Source organism: Aquarana catesbeiana, linkage group LG05 (assembly GCF_042186555.1).
Source record: "Aquarana catesbeiana isolate 2022-GZ linkage group LG05, ASM4218655v1, whole genome shotgun sequence".
Lineage (NCBI taxonomy): Eukaryota > Metazoa > Chordata > Amphibia > Anura > Ranidae > Aquarana > Aquarana catesbeiana.
In genome coordinates, this window is record NC_133328.1 from 574,778,646 (window position 1) to 574,802,800 (window position 24,155).

The 24,155-nt window shown below is 44.5% G+C and overlaps 1 protein-coding gene across 5 annotated transcripts in view; it reads right to left on the reverse strand.

The window, feature by feature from the left end:
- RIDA (reactive intermediate imine deaminase A) overlaps positions 1 to 24,155 on the reverse strand; it is a 49,770-nt gene that overhangs the window by 13,340 nt on the left and 12,275 nt on the right. For 2 of the 5 annotated variants that reach the window (XM_073632022.1, XM_073632024.1), the window contains exon 2: positions 297 to 402. In XM_073632022.1, coding sequence (XP_073488123.1) covers positions 297 to 402 — 106 coding nt within the window. Of the gene's footprint in view, positions 1 to 296; positions 403 to 8,179; positions 8,258 to 14,747; positions 14,903 to 20,425; positions 20,587 to 24,155 lie in introns of those variants that run through there. The other 3 variants (XM_073632023.1, XM_073632025.1, XM_073632026.1) reach the window with 3 other exon arrangements.

Here is a 24,155-nt window from a genome sequence, read left to right on the forward strand (position 1 = left end):
GAATAGACAAGCTCCCTGCTAACCTACCTCTAAGCTCCCTCCCTGACACAATTTTCAGCTACTGTTATCTCATGTGCCGGAGAACTCCTCAGAAGTGACTTGTGCTGATAACAGGGGAAAGAAGCACCAGAGAGAAACACTTAGAGATTTGGAGAGAGACAAGTAAACACTGCAGATATATCTGCTTAGTTCAGATTTCACGAATGGGGTTTACAACCACTTTAAGCTGGAGAGACATGGATTTGGATGACTGTATATTCTGTTTTTAATTTCATCAAACAAAACTGGGAATTTACCTGCTTTGCCTCACTCTTTACTCCCCCAGGGACAAGCTGTCCACTTGCTGGGTCCATGCCAAGCTGACCAGACACGTACATGGTTTTATCCACCACCACAGCCTGACTGGGAAGTAAAAGCAGACAACAAATGAAACAATCAGATTTGTTTTTAGGGCTGCAACTGATTATTTTCATAATCGATTAGTTGGCCGATTATTGTTTTGATTAATCGATTAACAACCTTAAAAAATAAAAAAAGGCGTGGTATAATTTAGTTAATATATACAGTTTAAAAAAAGGCAATTTATTCCGAAATATCTCTATACGCAGTGGTAAATATAAATAACCAACTATCTGGTAAATATCATTAGACTCAGATCAAATTCTTTTATTTTACTATTTTGCAGATTTTCAAACAGAACTGTAATATATTATATGCTGGCCATACAAAAACAATGTCTTCCTTCAAAAAAAAAGTCATTTTAAGAACTTTGTTCGATTTTCTAATCGTTAGTGGGGTCAAATCGCTGTTTGTTTTTAACCACAGTGACAGGAACATTTAGAAATAGAAAACTTCTTGGTCAAAGGAATTTTCAGACAGTGTATGTGGTTTTCATTCAGAAAATACATTCGATTTAAAACAGAATGTTAAAAGCAAGTGAAAATTTCAAACAATATTCTCTTTCAGTGAATGTACAAAGATTTTTCGCATGAATATTCTCATCTGAAAATGGATCCATGTAGCCAGCATAAGGCTCGGTACACACCTACGCAGTTTGCTTTTAATCGATTTATGCAGTGCTTTTTGCTGTGCGTGTCGATTTTTGCACACACGATTCTGCTGCGATTTGCGTTTTTGCTTTTTTTTATGCCTTTTTTTGGCCAATTTGTTTTTTGCAGATTAAAAAACACAAATTGCTGCAAAAATGCACTACATGCTTTTCTGCAGCTTCTCCATTGAAGTATATTGAACCAAAAAAGCACCGTTTTGCGTTTAAAAGAGGTCCTTGACCCTTTCCAAATACACAGTAGCTGAAAAAAGCATAGATGTGAACGTTAAATGAACTGTAGTGTATTTCTGCAAAAAGCACCAAAAAAAAAAAAAAAACAACACATAGGTGGGAACCAGGCCTAAGACATTTAGGCCCCTTTCACACTTATACGACTTCAAAGTCGCGCGATTTTGCCGGGATTTTACCGCGATTTGGGAGCAGTACTACTTTGTACGACTTTGCCACATTTTTGGCATTAACAAATGAAAACATACAGTAGTTGGTATGAATCATAAGGGGGAACTCCACGCCAAGTTTTAAATAAAAAAACTGGCGTGGGTTCCCCCCCAGGGGCATACCAGGCCCTTAGGTCTGGTATGGATTGTAAGGGGAACCCCCTACCCCGAAAAATCGTCGTGGGGGTCCCCCCAAAATCCATACCAGACCCTTATCCGAGCACGCAGCCCGGCCGGTCAGGAATGGGGGTGGGGACGAGCGAGCGCCCCCCCCCCCTCCTGGACCGTACCAGACCGCATGCCCTCAACATGGGGGGTGGGTGCTTTGGGGCATGGGGGCCCCCACCCCAGAGCACCTTGTCCCCATGTTGAGGAGGACAAGGGCCTCTTCCCGACAACCCTGGCCATTGGTTGTCGGGGTCTGCGGGCGGGGGGCTTATCGGAAATCGGGAGCCCCCATTAATAATGCTGGGACTGTGACGTTTTAGGGGGCGTGGTCACGTGTGATGACCACGCCCCCTTATGACAGCACAGTCCCAGCATGCCCCGGGACAGTGACCTCATAAGGGGGCGGGGTCACCGCCTATATAAGTCCATTGCGGAGCGCTCAGAGACCATTCCAGGTGGAGAGAGCATCATGTCAACATTGGAAGATAAGAAGAAGGCAGTAGGCAGAAGGCAGAAGTCCGGGCCACCGCTAGCAATTGAGCTGCAGAAGATAGCGGAGGAGCCGGCAGAAGATCAGGACACCGGGAGGAGACGCCAGAGAGACCCCCGAAGTCGGAAGAGGACCCCCGAAGTCGGAAGAAGACCCCGGAGCTGCCTAATAAATTACTTTAAAAACCTGTGTACTGTGTTTTTTATTGACACTTTTTTCCCTAGGTGAATGGGTAGGGGTACGATGTACTCCATACTCATTCACATAGGGTGGGGGGGGCCGGTATCTGGGGGCCCCCTTATTAAAGGGGGCTCCCGGATTCCGATAAGCCCCCTGCCCGTAGACCCCGACAACCAACAGCCAGGGTTGTCGGGAAGAGGCCCTTGTCCTCATCAACATGGGGACAAGGTGCTTTGGGGTGGGGGGGCCCCCGCAGGGTGCCCCCCATGCCCCAAAGCACCCACCCCCCCATGTTGAGGGCATGCGGCCTGGTACGGTCCAGGAGGGGGGGGGGGCGCTCGCTTGTCCCCACCCCCATTCCTGACCGGCCAGGCTGCGTGCTCGGATAAGGGTCTGGTATGGATTTTGGGGGGGACCCCACGCCGATTTTTCGGCGTAGGGGGTTCCCCTTAGATCCATACCAGACCTAAGGGCCTGGCATGCCCCTGGGGGGAACCCACGCTGTTTTTTTCATTTAAAACTTGGCGTGGCGTTTCCCCTCAGGATTCATACCAGACAGCTGTCAGCACTGCCTGTCTCTCATCGCAAAAGGAAAAAAAAAGTTCTCCTTTCCCGATCAGCGAGCCAGGCTTGTGCTTACAAAGTCGTACTGAAATCGTGTCTATATTATTCAGGCACGATTTGCTTGCTACTTGAGGGTTTAACATTGAGGTCTATGGAGTACAACTTGCATAGAAGTTGGACCAAAGTAGTGCAGGGACTACTTTCAAGTCGGCACGACTTAAAGTCGTGCCAATATGAATGGTAGTCATTGAAAATCATGGAGAATGACTCGTCATACGTTTTTGCAGTACAAAATCGTGTGACAAGTCGTATAAGTGTGAAAGGGGCCTTAGTAACATAATGAAGTTAAAAAAATAAATAAACAAATAAAAATTAGCCCTTCGTTTTTTTACTGTGCAACAGTGAAAGTAATATTTACAGTATTGACTATTTGCTCTTTTTGTACTAAAAAGGGCTTTTAGGTTTTTTTTAACCCCATTATGTTACTGGCCGATTTATCGATTATGAAAATAGTAATCGATTAATTTCATAATTGATTAGTTGTCGATTAATCGATTAGTTGTTTCGCCCTTAATTTGTTTAAAATGAGACATATTCTGTGTCTGTACACCAGCTGCTCATTGGCGGTTATGGGCAAACCTTTTGAATTGCAATTGCAGAAATAAATCATATTGTTCGTCCCTGCCCTCAAAAAAGCTTACAATGTAAGGTTCTTATCTCACATACATACATACATACAAGCACACATATACTAGGCCCAATTTCAGTCAATGAATCTACCAGCATACCTTTGAAGTGTGGGAGGAAATCAATGCAAGCACAGAAACAAGCAAACCTAATATAGATCAATATAATTATTTAAGATTTATATAGTGCTAACAGTTTGCACAGCGCTTTACATCGTTAGAGCACACAGTAACAAGTAACAATACAATTCAATACAGGAGGAATCAGAGGGCCCTGCTCGTTAGAGCTTACAATCTAATATAGTGTCCTGTTTGGAATTTGAACCCCAGTCATAGGAGCACATACTGCCAAACACAGCTTATTCATTGCAAATCCTTTTGAGACAAATAGCCAATATTATTTTCAAGGTTATTTTCTAGTCAACCTGGCCATTCAATATACAAACTGCATCTGTGACCTGTCAGCAGTTATCTACCACTGGCCAGAACTGCCATATAATAGATTTCTTCCCACAACAGTTTTAACTAGGGATGCACCAAAATTTCGGCCGAAAATGGCCTTTTCACGCCGATAACGGCGCCGAAAATAGGGTCGGGGCCTGTTACGGGGGTGTCCTTCTGGCACGGCGCGGTCCTCTCCTCTCTTCTCTTCCTCCCCTCCCTCCTCGCTGCGATCTCCGTGTGTCACGGAGCTTAACTACACAGACCGCAGTAACGATGTCCCGCCTCCTGTGTCAGATGGCACACTGATCCAATGGTGGGACATTGAATCAGTGCGACGCGATTACAGGAGGCGGGACATTGTTACTGCGACCCGGGCAATTCAAATGCAGCTCCGTGACACACGGAGATCGCCGCTCTGATTCGGGAACTGGCAGGCTGTATGACGGGCACTGGCAAGGCTGCATTGATCTCTTGTATCATGTCCGCAGTCTCTGACCACCTCCTGTACCATGTCCCCAGTCTCTGACCATCTCCTGTACTATGTCCCCAGTCTCTGACCACCCCCCTGTACCATGTCCCCAGTCTCTGACCACCCCCCTGTACTATGTCTGCAGTCTCTGACCACCCCCTGTACCATGTCCCCAGTCTCTGACCACCTCCTGTACCATGTCCCCAGTCTCTGACCACCTCCTGTACCATGTCCCCAGTCTCTGACCACCTCCTGTACCATGTCCCCAGTCTCTGACCATCTCCTGTACTATGTCCCCAGTCTCTGACCACCCCCCTGTACCATGTCCCCAGTCTCTGACCACCCCCCTGTACTATGTCTGCAGTCTCTGACCACCCCCTGTACCATGTCCCCAGTCTCTGACCATCTCCTGAATCATATCTGCTAGAGGTGCACCGCATGGAAATTTTGCTAATACTATTAGCAGTGTGTTATGTAAAAATGTATACATTTTATTTAAAATATATAAAAAAATATTTTTTTTTAAAACAGTCATTTTCGGTATCGGTTTTCGGCCTAGTGTATTTTTCATTTTCGGTATCAATTTTGGCACCAAAAAACCCATTCGGTGCACCCCTAGTTTTAATCTGGACAAACATGGAGTTAAATGAAAATGAGGGTTAAGAAAAAAAAAAAAAAAAGTGATCCGATTCCCCCCATTCACACACTTGATGTGAATGGTGGAATCCTTCCTGCTGGGATATTGTATTCTGATAGCGAGGAGCCTTCCCTGCCATTAGGATACAATGAACAGTGTTTCCAGCTATAGCCGGTGACACTGATCATTCGGGTAAAATCTGACAGGCTGGTTGTACACAAGTCTATTTATAGACTGACTCATGTACACCCAGCCGACCCATATATGTAATGAAATTCAATTGGTCCCTGCTGAACCAGCCGAATTTCGATCCACGTATGGTTAGCTTTAGGGTAATAGCACATCTGACCCCATTAACTTCAATATAGAATCTTTTCCCCACTTATTTTTGCTGGTCTAAGATTTCCCCAATTACATTAGCAGGACAAACAGCAAATTCTGCTATAGGTGACAAAGGGAAATTGCTGCAAAAGCCAAACAGTGGGGCATCATGCAGCTCCCAGTAGCACAGAGAGGAAGCCCTGTGTGAAGCTGGGTACAACACGGGCCACAAATTGGCCAAAAATCGGCCTGTGTGTAAAGCTCCCTGTCTGACAGAAGACGGTCCCACCACTGGCTTCTGTAACGAGCATGCTGGAAATCCAGCATCCAATCAGCACTGGCAGTCAATGGCTGGGAACGCTGATCGGTGTATTCTGGCGGGGTGGGGGGCAGTTCCCCAGTCAGAACAAAAAAGCTCAGTGGAGGAGATTGCCGCACTAACATCGGATATGTTAGTACGGCAATCTGTGTGTTTTTTTTTTTCCCACTCAGCCTGCTGGGATGAAAAAAAAAAAAAAAATCTTCCCACCGCCCTGTGTGTACCCAGCATAAGGTTCAAGTTGTGATCTCAAACAAGGCCCCCATTAGCACTGGGTGCTTTCATCCAGCGCAGCAACTTTAACCATTGTTATATGAGGAAGAGAAGGGGGGGCATCACATGCTCCCTGTAGCAAAGCAAATGTGAGCATGTGCAACTGGGAAGGGCATTTTTCATATGCCAATCACAATGAAGTACAAAGAAAAGCGTAAACTTAAGCCTAATACACACAGGCCGAATGTCAGTAGACATCTGCAAGTTAAAAAAAAAATAAAATAAAATAAAAAAGGGGGCCACATTCAGCCCGTATGTATGGCAGCTGGTCCTACAGAAGGCAGCTTTTTACAAACCTTTGGCTTTGACCCATAATCCATGCTTAAAGGGGTTGTAAGCCCTCATGCATTCTATGCATTGAGGTGAAAAACCTCTTGCAGAGCAGCAGCCCCCCCAGTGCCCCCGTTTTACTTACCTGAACCCTCTCTTTCTCGCGCTGGGGATGAGCGGACCAGCTCTAGCTAGTGTCTTGTGTCCCGATTGGCTAGATTGTTAGCAGCACAGCCATTGGCACCGCTGCTGTCAATCAAATCCAATGCCGCGGGTGCTGGGAGGCAGGGCCGAGTCTGGCAATCGTGTCTGCGGACACAAATGCTGGACTCGGGGGCTCGCCTGCAAGGTTCGGGGCCACTTTGTGCAAAACAAGCTGCATAGTGGAGGCAAGTATGACTTTTTTTTTTTTAAATAACAAACATAATTACATTTTCTGAAAGCAATCAGCCCCACATATTTATAGCTCTCCCAGTTCCTCCTTATCAACAGGCTAATTATTTTTTTAAATAAAACCTATTTTCATTAAAAAAAAACTTTTTTTTTTTTTGACCCAATGATATCACAGATCACAGTGTGCAGTGTAATCATAGTAGGCAATTTTAGTACAGGAGAGGAGCCTGTACAACTGTGGAAGACTGGGGGTTCATTTTTAATAAATGCTTTAAAATGTTCTGGGAGGAAAAGAGCCTGGCCATATGACCCGGAAAATTCATGTGACTGAGGGCCAGTTCACACCATAAAAACGCAGTCCGGATGCATTCCAGGTGCTTTTCTGCATGCGCGTTTTTGATGCAGTCCAGTGCTTCCCCCCCCCTCTTTTTTCTTAACCTTAAATAAGGACAAGTGTGCTGCAGTGCGTTTTTGGTGTATTTAGGCGCATTCCAGTGCATTTTTGATGCGTTTTACAGTGTTCCGGTACAGATAAAATGCAGCATGTTCTACTTTTGTTTTCTGGAACTGGAACTGCAAGCACTGGTGTGATCTATGCCATTGAAAACCATATAACCTACTTTCCATGCGTTTTTGATGCAGAAAAAAAAACGCACTGTACTGCAAGGAACATTCTCAGCTAGGTTATGCCGAGAACATTAAGGAGGTACACCGGCAGAGGAGATCAGCATCCAGGTTGCATTATAAAAAGCCCCCTAAGGGTCTGCAGTGGGGCTGGAGGAATCCAATCATATTCCTTGTATCAGATTCCCAGGGAAGATCATGGAAGTAGACTGACCGCTGTGAGTAATACCCCCAATTCTGCTGCAGGGTCTACAGACCTCATTAGTACATATAGTTACATAGTTAGTCAGGTTGAAAAAAAGACACAAACCCATCTGGTACAACCAAAAAAAAAAAATACAATCAATCCTATATACACAATCCGTCACCCACAGTTGATCCAGAGGAAGGCGAAAAACCCCAGCAAAGCATGATCCAGAAGGGGAAAGATTCCTTCCTGATCCCCGAGAGGCAAATCGGATTTTCCCCGGATCAACTTTACCATATCACCAACATCACAGGTGAGGAAATGGAAGAACGACCAGGACATGTTATTACTGGAAGTGACATTTCCCTTTCACATCTGTACTGATCACCTTAGATTAGGTTTACAATACATGCAATAAAGCAGCTCCGAGCAGCAGTGAGCTTTATATGTGACATTTTACACTCACACCATTAATTATTATGGGAGGTATGTGCAGGACTGCTAGCGAAGAGTCTACTAAATATTAGCAGTGACAACAGACCAAGCATGTAAGCCAAGCACAGGGGCAGCGGGGAGGGTGGTGGGAATACCACAATGCTCGGGGCTTATTGGCCAGGACAGGACAACTCCTCCTGGCTTTTCACTGACTTGTTTAGCCACAGGTCAAGGGTCATCCAACCACTTGCTGACAGTGAGAATTTTCTGAATGTCTCCTACAAGTTAAACGGCTCTTTCTTTCCTGGGTAACTATAAGGGAAAAAAAAAAAAAAACACATGCAATGACCTTCATGTGGCTTACACCTAGTGGTTATTATATGTAGCTGAATGACGCAGTTTTTTAAAAACTAGTAACTAATTCTAACAGAAATCCTACACCAGGGATATGCAATTAGCAGACCTCCAGCTGCTTCAGAACTACAAGTCCCATGAGGCATAGCAAAACTCTTACAGCCACAAGCATGACACCCAGAGGCAGAGGCATGATGGGACATGTAGTTTTGCAACAGCTGGAGGTCTGCTAATTGCATATCCCTGTCCTACACCCTTCTAAAGCCTTGTACACACGGTCAGATTATTGGACGAATTTTCGGGCAGTTTTTTGTTTGATGCTAGTCTCAAAACGAAAGTGAAGAGGGTACTCATCATCAGAAAACTTTCTGACAACAGAATTCAACATCAGGAGTGACGTAATGTGTTAAATTGTTTTGTATGTGTTCTTTCATTTCTGAGCATGCCTAGTCTTGCTCTTCAGATTTTTTTTTTTTTTTTGTCGGAAAAATGTACTAATAAAAAAAAAAAAAAAAAAAGGGACAGTGTGGTCACATCAGACAAAAATTTTCAAGCCTGCACATCAAGTTTTTGTCTGCCGAAAAGTCATAATCGGCTGTCAAAAGCAGCATACTAACGATCAGAAAATCGACAGATCGTTCATTGGATGACGTTTATCTTCAGATTTTCTGACTGTGTGTAAGGGCCTTTAGACCCCAAACACACTATTAGATTTTCTGCAGATTTTTGTCTTCAGATTTACCAAAACCATATAATATGAGGTCAAACCTTAAGATCTTCAAGTTGTATGCAATCAGGCAGGCCTTTGCACTACATGGTTTTGGTAAATCTGAAGACAAAAATCTGCAGAAAATCTAATAGTGTGTATGGGGTCTGTAGAACAGGATCACCAAAATCACTGAAGCTTGCAGTACCGCTTTTCATTATGTAAGATGTAAGCAACACACGCAGTCTGTGCAAAGCAGTAGAGCACGCTGCTGACAAAATTTTGTATCAAGCAAAAAAAAAAAAAAAAAAAAAAAACACCACTATAAAATACCTTTGTTCCCCCTTTTTTAGTGATCACATTTCCTCTGTTCTCAACTGAATAAGAGCTGGGGGAGGAGGAGAAGCAGCAGCACACTGAGCTTCCCAGAGAATGGCTGTGCAGCGGGGGAGTGTCAGGACAAGTCTGATCATTGGAGGAGATTACACCAAGTTCCCAGCATAGCTAGAGAACTGACTACGATGTGACATCCTGCTTAGTATGGTCAGTTTTTCATAGGAAAGCAGAGGGACTGGCAGGAACACCAGGGATTTCAATAAAAGAAGCAATACAAAGAACAGGATACTTTACTTTCTCATACAAGTACATGGTACAGCAGGCACATATCAGAAATATGAAATGTTGGGAGAATAAACGCTTTAACCGCTTGCCGACCAGCCGCCGTCATTATACTGCGGCAGGTCGGCACAATCCCGCAAATCGCCCTAACTGTAAGACGGCTCGCGGGATCGGGATAGCAGGCACGCACGCACGCACCCGCTGCACTGCGGGGGTGCCGATGCTCGTGGCTGACGGTTGCGATTATCGCCGGCCATGAGCACAAGAGGCAGAACAGGGACGTGTGTGTGTAAACACACAATTCCCTGTTCTGTGAGGAATGACAGATCGTGAGTTACTCTATCCCCTATAACTTTTGAGCAAACCAATCAATAAATGCTTATTGCGATTTTTCTTTTTACCAAGAATATGTAGAAGAATACATATCGCTCCTAAACTGAGAAAAAATTTGCTTTACAAAAAAAAAAAAAAAAAAGAGGGATATTTATTATAGCAAAAAGTACAAAATATTGTGTTTTTTTTCAAAATTGTCGCTCTTTTTTGTTTATAGCGCAAAAAATAAAAAACGCAGAGGCAATCAAAAGAAAGCTCTATTTGTGGGAAAAAAAAGGACGTCACTTTTGTTTGGTACAGCATCGCACAACCGCAATTGTCAGTTAAAGCAATGCAGTGCCGAATCGCAAAATGGCCCCGTCATTCAGCAGCCAAATCTTCCGGGGCTGAAGTGGTTAATGGGTTAGTTCAGAGAAGCTGAACCAACATTGTACACCTCCCCCCTGGTCTCCACTGTATTTGCCTCCGGGGATGGTGAGCCGTCTAGGGAAACTCCCACCTTTCTCTCTCCTCTCGGTGCAGGCAGGAGTTGACCAGTCAGAATCGCCGGGGTCCATCCCCGAAGTGCTGCAAAGAGAAGAGAAGGAGGGCAGGGATTTGAAATCTCTGGACCAGCTATGAGGGCACTGACAGCTCACAGCTCAGCATCTCCCGAGGTAGGTACAGCAGAGACCAGGGGGGGGGGGGGGGGTTGAGTGAGGAGGGTGTATGATATTAGTTCACCGTTCCAGGTTTTTCTGTAAAGGTGTACTAAGATTTTCAAGGAAACCTATGGTCACAGCATACACTTTTACTTTATAACATCAGCATTGTAATAGCAATACAAGCAATAGTTATTTTTGACAATCCAATATAAGCTTACTTGAAAAATAGCTTCTCATGTTGTGAGTGTTGCCTGTCCGCTGGTCATCTCTTCCAACAGCTTCCTGGATTCCCTGCATGCTATACAACACCTCTTCTTCTGTTTACTTTTCATGTCTAAGGACTACATATCCCATAGTACCTTGCTACCTGCATGCAGTGATTTCTGTACTGACTCCTCCCCTTGAAACTCCTCCTCTCAGCACCTCTGTAGTTCAGAAGGCAGGCTCTGTGAAATGTGTTACACAGCAGTGCCTACGCATAGGGCATAGTGACTACGTGTCACAGAATTCAAGGAAGTAAATGTGTGGGGATCTTCACAGAATAGGTTTACAAACTTTAAGATCATTCAGATTAATAGGAGTAAATTACAAAATAGGTTGGGGGACTTGCTTTAATACCCATGGCACCATCCCCTTTTAAATGCACATAAAGAATTGTAGATAACTCAAAGAGGTGAAAGGGGGTTTTATTGTGCCACAACAAAAACCAAAAAGAAAAAAACAAACAAACATACACAAAATGACATTTTTATTTCCACATTCAAATCAACAAATTGTAAAAAAACATCAGTCATCACCTACAATCTGGTATGGGAGGTGTACACCTCGACACTTGAAAAAGTAGGTGGATCAACGCGTTTCGCTTCAAGATTCTTTAGGATGAGCTTCATTATTTACTCTTTAAAACATTGTGGCAAATCACATGGACACAAAGAAAGGAAAGTCGCAAAGGAGTTTGGCAAAAAGAAAACGGTGTTTTAACGATGACCACAATTTCAGTCTCCTGTATTTCAATGTAATGCATCATTCCCTATATAAAGTCCCAGAGGACCAAAAGTCCCAAACCGCAGAAATAGCAATTAAAAAAGGATGATGGACAAGAAAAATAGCAAAATAAGCCAAAACGTGGCACCCCCTACTACTCACAATATCAGTGTCTATGGTGCCTCGATATCAGCCAACAACCGACAAAATGGTGTAGAGAGGCACGGCACTGAGAAGCTGTCTGCTAATTGGCATCACACATGGCAATGAGGTGTCCACAAAATGGCCGCAGATTAATAGGAGTAGGCTAGAAATAATTGAAATACAAAGATTTACAAGCTCCTACTTACCAAACAGCCATCGACCAACCGAATTGACCTGTCTGTCTAACAATATGCTTTATGAACAGGAGTGTAGTCTGCACACATTTGCAAATACATGCATAAGCTACAGGTCCTGTCAAGGCACCCCGTAGTCTGTAGTCCCCAAGGCCCCTTTCACACTTGTGTGTCCTGAAAGTCCCGCAACTTTGACACGACTTGAAGTAATGCCTGTGTAATCTTAAGATCTATGGACCTCAAGTCACATTAAAGTTAGACTGCAGGGACTACTTTGAAGTGGCACAGATATGAATGGTACTCATTAGAAATCATGGGGTACGACTCCTTATCTTGTTATCCGACTTTGCAGTTCCAAGTCGCACAAGTGTGAAAAGGGGCCCAACTCCGACTTCTGAGTCTCCACAACGGAAAAATTTTAATGGATAAGTGAGGACAGGTGGCCTGGAAAGAGCCCACCCCTCCTCAAAGGTACAGGGGCGCACTGAACACCCAGCATATAGCACTATGGCAGCAAAGAAGTCAGTGCGTTGCCTGACCAATATAATCAAAATACAAACAAGTGGCCACGGCCCCCACCTATAACTGGTCTATTGCAGCAAGGAGCCCTGGAAGGGCGACGCATATCAAATACAAAGATTTCCAAGCTCAAACTTATCAACCAGCGACCAGAGTTAGGGACTACAGAAAACAGGGTGCCTTGATGGGGCCTGTAGGTTATGCATATTTGCAAATGTGTGCAGACTAAACCCCCTATTCTTAACGCATATTGTTAGACAGGTCAATTTGGTTGGTTTGTAAGTTTGAGCTTGGAAAATCCTATTCCTTTAAAGCAGGTTAAACAGCATAGTGCTTATGCTGTCTAATCTGTCCCTTTCTATGCTGTAAAAAAATCCTGGTTGATCCTGCCGGTTCCCGTTTTACACTGGTCACTTTATGTGCCTCCATGGTCATCTTACGTGCCTCCTTCATCCCGCTGTTTAGAGTCTCTCCTTTCTCCCCCTCCTTCCCTGCCTGTCAGCTCCTAATGTGCAAAGCGTTCTCCTCCCCACCCCTCCCCTCCTACTGCTATTAGTAGCTGGCAGTAAAGTCACAGAGTAGGATTACTGCCAGCCCCTCTGTTCTAATAAGGTATACTACACAGTGTAAATGTTTTTTTTTTTTTTTTAACCACTTGCAGACCGCCCACTGTTGATATACTGCGGCAGGGCGGCCGCTCTGCACCAGATCACATACCTAGTAGGTGATCCAACACCTCTAGGTCTGGGGCGAATGCCGCTCTGCTCCCGATGTGATTAGACACAGCGGGAGACCAGCGGTGGGTACCGCAGATTCCATGTCCCCCAGCACCTGATTACACAGGACACTACACAAGGCAGATTTACATTCTTTCAGAAGGGAAGGTATTGATCCTGTGTTTCGGCTAAGCACCTCCCCCACAGTTAGTAAGCACAGCCTAGGCACACAGTTAACCCTCTGATCGCCTCTGATGTTAACCCCTTTCCAGCCAGTGTCATTAGTAGTGACAGTGCAAATTTTTTTACACAGATCAATGTATTAGGGTCACTGGTCCCCAAAAAAGTGTCAGATTTGTCCGCCTCAATATTGCAGTCCCGCTATAAGTCGCCGATTGCCACCATTACTAGTAAAATAAAATAAAAATAATATTTCCATTATATATATTGTAGATGCTATAACTTTTGCAAAAATCAATATACACTTATTGGGATGTATTTTACCAAAAATATGTAGCAGAATACATATTGGCCTAAATTGATGAAGAAATTCGATTTTCTACATTTTTTTATTGAGTGTTTTATAGCAGAAAGTAAAAAAAATTTTTTTTTTCCCCCAAAATTGTCGGTCTTTTTGTTTATAGCGCAAGAAATAAAAACCACAGAGGTGATCAAATGCCACAAAAAGAAAGCTCTATTTGTGAGAGAAAAAAAAAAAAAAGGACAAAAAATGTATTTGGGCACAGTGACGCACGACCACGCAATTGTCAGTTAAAATAACAGTGTTGTATCGCAAAAAATGGCCTGGTCAGGAAGAGGGTAAAACCTTGCGGAGCTCAAGTAGTTTAAAAGATGTCGCTAAATACCTAATTTCAGATCACCTCTGTGCGGTCACATGACCTCCCAACTGCTCTTTTCCCCGATCTAAAGACTATAGTGGGAGGGGCTTCTCTGGTGCCTGCCATCGCTCCTGGCTCCTTCTCTCCCCAGTGTGCCATCATAGGAAGCCGCTTCACCTGCCGGCTCAATCCTGAGCCACGCTGCCTGCGTATTTTGACAGACAGCATGGCTGGGTCCCACCCCCATTGCAGGATTTGACTGACAGCAGTGGGAGCCAATGGATCCTGCTGCCTCAGCAAAGCTGCTACAGATGGGCACAGCGCTGGATGGAGTGAGGGCTCAGGGGGTGATGCTGTTACCTAAACATCTTTTACTTTAATGCAGAGAATGCAGTAGGGTAAAAAAAAAAAAAAAAACAAAAAAAAAAAAAAATGTAATAAACTAGAACCCCGCGTTCATATTACACTTTTATATTACATAATAAAATATATTTCTACAAACATGGGGAATGTACGGCTCTCCAGCCACTGCAGAACTAATTCCCAGCATGACACAAAGACTGGCTAGGCATGCTAGACCTTGTAGTTCCCTATCCAGGATAACAGCAAGTATATATCAGTAATAAGTATTTTAATATTGATTGCTGACTCAAATACAGTAAAATACTGTAATGAAGCAATCCTCAATGAGTGGCAGTGATTTCCTGATAAAGGTGAGAAGCAGTCTTACCTGTAGACATCGCGCCTGGCAGGGGCTTTGGTTGTATAGATTATACGTCTCAGTGTAGCCGACATGCTTCAGGAGCCAGGACCTGCCTGTATACCCTCTGCCTATAGCTCCGGGGCAAGATGTAACCTTTGATTCTTATTGACATAAATTTCAGCCAGTCAGAGGGCTGTAGGTGTTATCTTGTCCCTTTCCAACTGGTGCCTAGCAAAATCATGCTTAAAGGGAACCTGTGAAAGAAAATGGGAACTACTGTTGCCGACTTGTTTTTAAAGGTACAGGCTCCAAGGCTGTTCTGATCATGGTTTCCTTATCCAGTTAATCAATGACCAGGAAAAAAAAAGTGTACAGGTTAAGACTTCAATGATCGCTCGCTTGTTTGTTCCAGGTGAAGGATTCATTGGGCAGTGAAGCCAGGATCAGAATGAACGCCAAGGAGGCTGCAGCTTTAAAACAAGTCAGCAATGGCAGCTCCTGCATTCCTATCCTCAAAGGTTTAGGCCACACAAAATATAAAATGTTAGTGTTGGGTGAAGGCCAATGGTTGCAATCACTTAACAGCATAATATCTTTCAGGGATTCCAGCAGTGAGATCTCTGCACCTGAATCTCCATCTCCCACATCTTACAACTATTATACAGTTGCAGAGAATGCAGTAAAATAGGTGAGACTTTAGTAAGGTTCAGTTGAAATAAAGAGATCTACAGGAGGGACCTCACCCCGGTGTTCTTTGCATTACCAACACTCATCCATACTTAGAAAATCCAAATTAGTTGAATAGAAGGTAGACCTAGATCCCTCCTTATTTATCCTCCCGCTGTCCCAATAGATAGCTATAGGCAGTCATGGGCTCCCTTCAGCTGCTGATGGGCCACTGCTTGTGGAAGATCTGAAGTTGGTATAAAAAAATAGCTACTTTCTCAACATCACATTTTGCATATCGGTAGACCACAGGACAGGCCTTCTGCTAGGCCCTCAGAAATGACATTGTGTGATCGGGACAAAGGACACGAATGATCTCCACAAACCATAGTGTGGGATGAGGCCTTGGGACATGCACAGTCTCCAAAAACTGCATTGTGGGACGGGGCCAGGAGACATGTATGATCTCTGGAATGTGCATTGTGGGATGGGGTTCAGGAAACATGTATGATCTCTGGAATATGCATTGTGGGATGGGGTCAGGGGCCATGTATGATCTCTGGAATATGCATTGTGGGATGGGGCCAGGGGACATGTATGATCTCTGGAATGTGCATTGTGGGATGGGGCCAGGGGACATGTATGATCTCTGGAATGTGCATTGTGGGATGGGGCCAGGGGACATGTATGATCTCTGGAATGTGCATTGTGGGATGGGGTTCAGGGGACATGTATGATCTCTGGAATGTGCATTGTGGGATGGGGCCAGGGGACATGTATGATCTCTGGAATGTGCATTGTGGGATGGGGTCAGGGGACATGTATGATCTCTGGAATGTGCATTGTGGGATGGGGTCAGGGGACATGTATGATCTCTGGAATGTGCATTGTGGGATGGGGTCAGGGGACATGTATGATCTCTGGAATGTGCATTGTGGGATGGGGCCATGTATGATCTCTGGAATATGCATTGTGGGATGGGGCCAGGGGACATGTATGATCTCTGGAATGTGCATTGTGGGATGGGGTCAGGGGACATGTATGATCTCTGGAATGTGCATTGTGGGATGGGGCCATGTATGATCTCTGGAATATGCATTGTGGGATGGGGCCAGGGGACATGTATGATCTCTGGAATATGCATTGTGGGATGGGGCCAGGGGACATGTATGATCTCTGGAATATGCATTGTGGGATGGGGCCAGGGGACATGTATGATCTCTGGAATGTGCATTGTGGGATGGGGTCAGGGGACATGTATGATCTCTGGAACGTACATTGTGGGATGGGGCCAGGGGACATGTATGATCTCTGGATATGCATTGTGGGATGGGGTCAGGGGACATGTAGGATCTCTGGAATGTGCATTGTGGGATGGGGTCAGGGGACATGTATGATCTCTGGATATGCATTGTGGGATGGGGTCAGGGGACATGTAGGATCTCTGGAATGTGCATTATGGGATGAATCCAAGGAACATGCACAACCTCCAAAAACTGCATTGTGGGATGGAGCCAGGGGACAAACATGACCTCCAGAAACTGTCCTGTGGGATGGGACCAGGGAACATGCATGATCTACAAAAGGAGAGGTCAGTATAGATATGGAGGGAGAGGTGCGCCTATAAAACATTTACAATCAATCAGACATCCTATGCTGTCAGCTTACACCTGCAGCTCTTTGTTTTTACCATGTGAGATCCCCCAGGTGTGGTTTAATCCTTTAACACGATTACCATTTATGCCATCACACCTCCTTTAGCATTACATAACTGCCTGTTGTCATTAAAGAGGGATGAAATCTAAAAATGAAACAATGTGCAGCCTCAGGTATGGCTCTAAGGGCCCATTCATACTAGGAACTGCATGTGAATCGCACAGGAACGCTGTGCGGTACCCTGTGTGATTCACATGCAAATTTGTGCAGTACGATATCAGCCCCATTAATTTTGAATGAGCTGAAATGGCACCGCACCAAAAGTAGTGCATGTACTACTTTTTGAAATGCATTACAGTCAAATTGCATGGTACTTTTATTCCATGCGATCTGATGCAGGCAAATGTACTGCATTTGCGACCTGCGTTTGGGGCTTCTAACTTTGCACTGACCTCCGCAGCAGATCACAAGGGAAGTGCGATTGGAATGCGGTGCGTGAAGCAGCACAGGAACACGACTTTCCCACACTGCATTCTAGTGTGAATGGGCCCTAAAAACATACCCAAAATGCAATAGAACGTTTCAGAAACTCTGATGATCAACATTGCAAGAGACATCCTGGTCACACGCAGCAGACTAGGCAGCTCACAGCCTTCCAAATACATCTAGGGAGATTGGTGTTATTAAACTAACCTTACCAGCCCTCCGTAAAGAAAACTCTTGGAGTGAATTATGTCCAGTATTGTCCAACCTATTTCTTGTGGGCATATAGGGGTGTAGTAGAACTGCACATAGAGAATATGTACAGCTGCTGACACTCCACTAGACATATAGTGCAAAACACAAAAACAAACAATAGTGCAGCGCTGAAAAGTGATAAATCTAGAATACTGATTGCTGAAACAAAGATATACATCTCTGTGCCACAAAATGATGACATAAATGACTCAAATCACATGTGAAATGTCCATAGTGATAAAAACATAAAACAGTGAAAAGTAGTACAAAACAAAAAAATTCTTGAGTTTGAAGTTCAGCAAAAAAATCTAATATTCAGTAAACAATAATCTTGTTGTGAGAAAATGAATCCCATAAAATTGAATTGGTATGGAATTCATTTTCTCACAAGAATATTGTTTACTGGACTATTGTTTTTTTGCTCAACTTCAGATTCAAGAATTTTTTGTTTTGTTTTGTACTACTTTTCACTGTTTTATGTTTTTATCACTATGGACATTTCACATGTGATTTGAGTTGTTTATGTCATAATTTTGTGGCACTGAGAGTTATATCTTTGTTTCAGCAATCAATAGAAGTTTGTCAATTTTCAGTGCTGCACTATTATTTATTTCTTGCGGGCCCAGGCCATCTTTGACACATCTGGCCTAGGCTCACAGTACTATTGTATTGAACGCTGCTCATATTGCTCATAATATGAATGTCATAAAATCCAAGGAGAAGGACATCACATCATAGGAACACAATGGACCCATAAAGCCACCATTAATAACATCATGTGACCGGCCAGAATACTGAAGGGTTTAAAGGGGTTGTAAAGCTTCAGTTTTTTTTTTTTTTTAAATAACATACATGTCATACTTACCTCCTTTGTGCAGTTGGTTTTGCACAGAGTGGCCCCGATCCTCCTCTTCTGAGGTCCCTCAACGGCGCTAGTAGCTACTCCTCTTCCCAAGTGCCCCGTTGGAGAAGCACTCTTCTTCAGGACACCTGTGTGGGTGTGCTCCCGAGTCCTGCTTCTATTGACACAGACAGCAGGACTCGGCCCCCGCCCCCCCGTCATTGGATTGGATTGACAGCAGCGGGAGCCAATGGCTGCGCTGCTATCAATTCATCCAATCAGGACCTAAGACACCTGCTTTTGCTGATGTGCTTGCCCCCGGTGCGAGGCAAGTAAAACGAGGGCTCGGGGGGCTGCAGCATTACAGGAGGTTTTCCAGCTCAATGCATACAATGCATTAAAGTGAAAAACCTTGAGGGTTTACAACCACTTTAAGGTATGTCTAAAAGGTACTTTTATAAATAGGTATTTGAGAGGGCTGATGGCTTCTTTAAGACGTTGGCATTGGACTAAGTGCAAAATCTAGTAAAACCATTCAATGTGCTACTAATGCTATCCAGCAAAAACGTGCTCAAGTCAGGGTGGATAAAAATCAATGATTTTTTTTTTTTTTTAAATCGGATTTTTAAAATTTTTATCAAATTTATTTTAATAAAATACTGCTGAGATAACATGCACTGCATTGATGCATTCCCACAATGTCACAGTAACCATGAATTAAACCAAAGTTCAGGAATATTCCTTTATCCCATTGTTTTGCAAATCTATGTACACTACAAACTGTATGATTGAATCAATTGGGATATCGCAGTTTTACTAACCTGACAGCTTATTATTCTAAATAGGAAACCTTTATTTTGTTTGCAAATATTAAAGATTCTAACTACCAGCAAGAATAAGTCCTTACATTTAAAAAGAGCACCTGTCATTTCAGATCCACCATGGCAGCGCCTGTTAGCGGCCATCCACTCAGCTGCTGCCGCCATGTCCCTCACCTTGTTGTGTCACTGCTGCATCACCAGCCGTCCCATTTAAGTGAATGAGACTGTCGTAAGGCAACAGCGGGTCAGAGAAGGAGCCCCTGTGGGACAGAGATGACAGTTGCTCTTTAAAAATTATGATTTAAATCGAGTCGATTTAAACCAAGCCTTTTTACTAGCGATTTAAATTGTGATTTAAAGCGACTTGATTTAAATCAAATCCACCCTGGCTCAAGTTAAAAATTGGTTACATTTTCCTCTGTCTGAATTCTCTGCAATCCCCTGCATCCAGGACTCAGTTGAGCAGGGGGTGGCATCCTCATCCAATGAGATCCCGGGGAATATTGATTGCTTCAGATCTGACAAGAAGATGCCACAGTACAGTGCTGGGAATGTCCCTGGGGTGAGATTTGGAGCATGAGACATTCCCCCGAGATCCGGCCAGGTGGTAGACAACATCACCCCAGATCCTGCAGGATGACGTCACCCTGGTCTAGATGTCACAGGAGAAAGATGAGGAAAAAGGCAAGCATACTATCTAACTCTAACTCTATCTAACTCTTACATCACTAATGTGTCCTACAGTGACATGGGGGCTGGCAGGAGAAACCACAGCATGCAGCAAGGGGAACGCTACCCAGCACACCACCAAGTGTCAGATAGCAGTGCCACCTGGAGCTCTTCAAGAGAGTTTTCACACATTACGCACTGAGAATCAAATATTCCTCTTTTTTTACAGGGCGCTAATGGGCTTTCTCCACTTGATGACAAGGTTGGTTTAAGGACTACAGATAAAGAAATACAGAAAGAAGCCAAGTTCATACCTGAGTATCCCTTTGAAGTTGGGTGCATTCCGGGTACAGATAACGCGTCTTAGCGAGGATGACATGGCTGCTGCTGGAATCAGATTCTGAGTTAACAGACGGGGTAATCTTTGATCTTTATTGACATAAGGAGTCACCTTTGCTGTGATGAAACCTCACCTAACCTAACCAACAAATAAATATAACATCCCTCTCTAAACGCTGAGAAGTTAATTGTATGAGCGGAGATAATTCACTATTAATCATTTAAAGCCGCCACTATAAAACCATTACAGAATAAGCTCATTCACAGAAATGCTGACCCTGGAAATCATAGTACAAAGTTTATTTTTCATTCTCTAATTTTTATTTTAAAATTAGACATATAGACCTGCGTTATGATTTTGGGAAAACTACAACCCTTTGTGTGAAATGTTTCCTGCTTTTCTTATACCCCTTCTAGGGAAATATGAGATATAGTAGAGCAACAGACATTTTTTTTTTAGCTGTAGAACCTTGGATATTGCAGATAGTAGTATTAAACCCTCAACTATTTTTTAATACTTTCCTCTAGATCGGTGGTCTCCAAACTGTGGCCCTTTGCTTACTTTTATCCAGTCCTTGGGGAACTATTTTTATCTAATAATACCAACAATGAGGCATAATTCCTCCCAATGACACCAAAGATGGTACACAATTTCTCCCAATGTCACCAACAATGGGGCACAATTCCTCTCAATGACACCAACAATGGGGCACAATTCCTCCCAATGTCACCAACAATGGAGCACAATTCCTCCCAATGTCACCAACAATGGGGCACAATTCCTCCCAATGTCACCAACAATGGGGCACAATTCCTCTCAATGACACCCACTATGCGGTGCGATTCCTCCTACTGACAGAAACGATGGGGCATTGTTTATTCCCACGGACGTTGGGATACTAACCAAAGCCAAACCACAATTCTGTCCCCAGCTACATTACCAACCTAGTCTCAAAATATCACCCAAACCATCCATTTCTGGTTGAAGGGAAAAAAAAAGAAAAAAAAAACCCTTTTAGCTCCGGTTAGAGCAGCTTTACTCACTATGCAAAGAAAGCACAGCGATCTCCCCCGCTTAGCTGTTGCATTCTGGCAGGGGGACGGCCCCCTAGCAGAACACTCTGATCAGTGCTCTCCGTCATTGGCGGAGAGCGCAGACAACGGGCTGAAATCCGCTGACTTCACAGAGCCGGTCCAGGCTCGGGAAAGATTACAACAATGAAGTCGGGATCGCTCCACATGCCTGGCCCAGCACCCGGCTCCTGCACCCTCCACAGTCCAGCACTTCAGTGAGCGTGGGGGGCTAGAGCAGAGAGCTGCTAACTGACAGTCAGTACCTCTCTGCTTAAGAAGCTGTGAGAACCGAGTGACCGGTGGTGTTTGATCGCTCGGTTCTTAGTGTTAGAGCCGGCGGGGGACTGATGCAGCATCCAGCTAGGCAAGTATGATTCTGGACAAAAACGAAACTCCATATTTTTCTTTTAAACAATCAATAGATGTTTTCCTGCATCCTCTTATTATTTGTCAAATTTAAATGTCAACTGAGGTTTATATGTAAACCCCAACAATAAAGTTATCTTATTTGCTCTCTTTTGGTCTGTAAAGTCTGGTACACACTAATAGTTTTTTCGAAAGGGGTAAAACTGGCAGCTCGGGTCAGAGCCTCTGTACTAACAGTCTGACTTTAGTACAGCAATCTTTGCTCTGAACAGGGGGATGGCCCCCCTGTCAGAACACTCCAGTCAGTGCTCTCAGCCAATGGCTGAGAGCGCTGATCGGGAGCCAGTCAGCTGCTGGTTTTCCCAGCATACTCGTCCGATAGAAGCCGGCCGTTTGGCAGGCTTCTGTTGGACTGGCTGACACACACACGGGACAAATGTTGGCCAGTTTCTAATGAAACTGGCTGATGTCTCCCAACATCGACCCGTGTGCACTGGGCTTTAGGCCTATTCACAAGGGGCAGATTCCACTCTGAACAGCCAACAGATCCCCTACTGATCAGAGGAGAGCAGGTGGAGGACAGTCTGCTCAGTTTATGCAGAGCAGACAAAAACAGAGCCTGCTCTATAGGCGGCTGAGACTCTGCTGTCTGTTTACTACCCTCCAATTTACTCCGCTTAAGCCCTGGTTCACACCGACTGCGGGAATGAAATTGTGCGAGTTCAGCTGAACTCGCACGATTTCATTACCATGTGTCAGTCCCGACTTCAGGGGCGATTTCAGAAACAGTTCTTGCAGCTCATCGTTGCTGCTTGCATGTAAAATTGCTCAAGCAGCAGTTACCTACACATGATTAACCCCTTGATGCAGACTGTCTCTACCCACTCATTCATGTCAATTGGGATACAGCGGCTGCACAGGTACAGCTGCTGCTCCCAATCTGACTACCATGTAAGTGCCTGGCCCCGGAGACAGTATATGTTCAGGGCTGTGCAACCGCACCCACATGGATGTCAAATTGGGAGAAGCGGCTGTATCCATGCATTAACTTCATCAATTGACATGACTGTAACCCCCCCCCGCATGGGGCTGCATGCAATACCTGTGCATCCTCATGTGGGCAAACGCAGCCCTACACCCATGTGAACACAGCTTAATGATCCCTGGGGGTAAGCAACCTTTTGAGGCACAGATATCAGTCCGATGATGTGCTGCCAAACAGTGGTGAGTTTATTTGTGCTATACAGGACAGCTACAGTTCTCCAAAAAAAAAAAACCTGAAAAACTTGCAACAAAAGCAAAATCTAGTCTTGCCTCTCACTACACATTAACAATCCTAACTATCAGGCTGTACGGGCCTATGGCTAGTCAGTCTACAGCCCTACACATGTTTGTAGTTTTACCAATCTTACGTTCCAACAGACATGACCTATCTGCTCCCCCAGGCTATAGAGCAGTGCTTGTCAACTTATGAGCTATAGAGGGCCTCAATGGCGGCCCCTGACGTCACTAAAGGGCCACACATAATGTTCAGTATATGTAATGCTTGAGGCTGTCAGAGAGACTGCAGAACTAACAGAGGAAATGACCTTCAGAAAGTGTGGATACGATACTTTTTGAATGGAGAAATGGAAGAAGACAATATTAAATTAGTAATAGGTTACATAAGGCTAGTGGAGATCAATGCATTATTTCCACCACAGACTGCTGATGTCTGAGGGCCTGACATCATATACCAAAGGGGCATATGGCCCCTAGACCACAGGTATGGCACCAGGGCTGTCCAGATGAGTCCAAATGACTTGCAAGGGAGCCGTGCAAAACCCGGAGTGGATCAGAGGTCCCGAAAAGGTATACAAAAAGGAGCCTGGGAGATGTGTTAACCACTTCCAGAGCGGCTCACGCCCATATACGTCGGCACTTTGAAGAGGGATATCGTTGTTATGGCAGCAGCTAGCTGCCATAAACCCAGTATCCTCTTCTTTAGTGAATGGTCCGGTTTCCGATAAAAGTGGCCTCTGTAGCGGATTCGCCACAAGATCACTTTTATCGGCGATGGGAGAGGCCCGCCCCCCCCCCCCCGCCGTTCCTTGGTGCCCTCCGCCGCTTACCAGAGCAGTCGTAGCGGCAGAGGCGATCGGGTCCTCTTCCTGGCTTGATATGGAGACGAGTGAGGGGAAGATGGCCCTCACCCGTCTCCATACCATAGCAGGTCAGAAGGGACATCAAAACGTAACTTCTGCCCATAGCTCTTAAAGCAACATT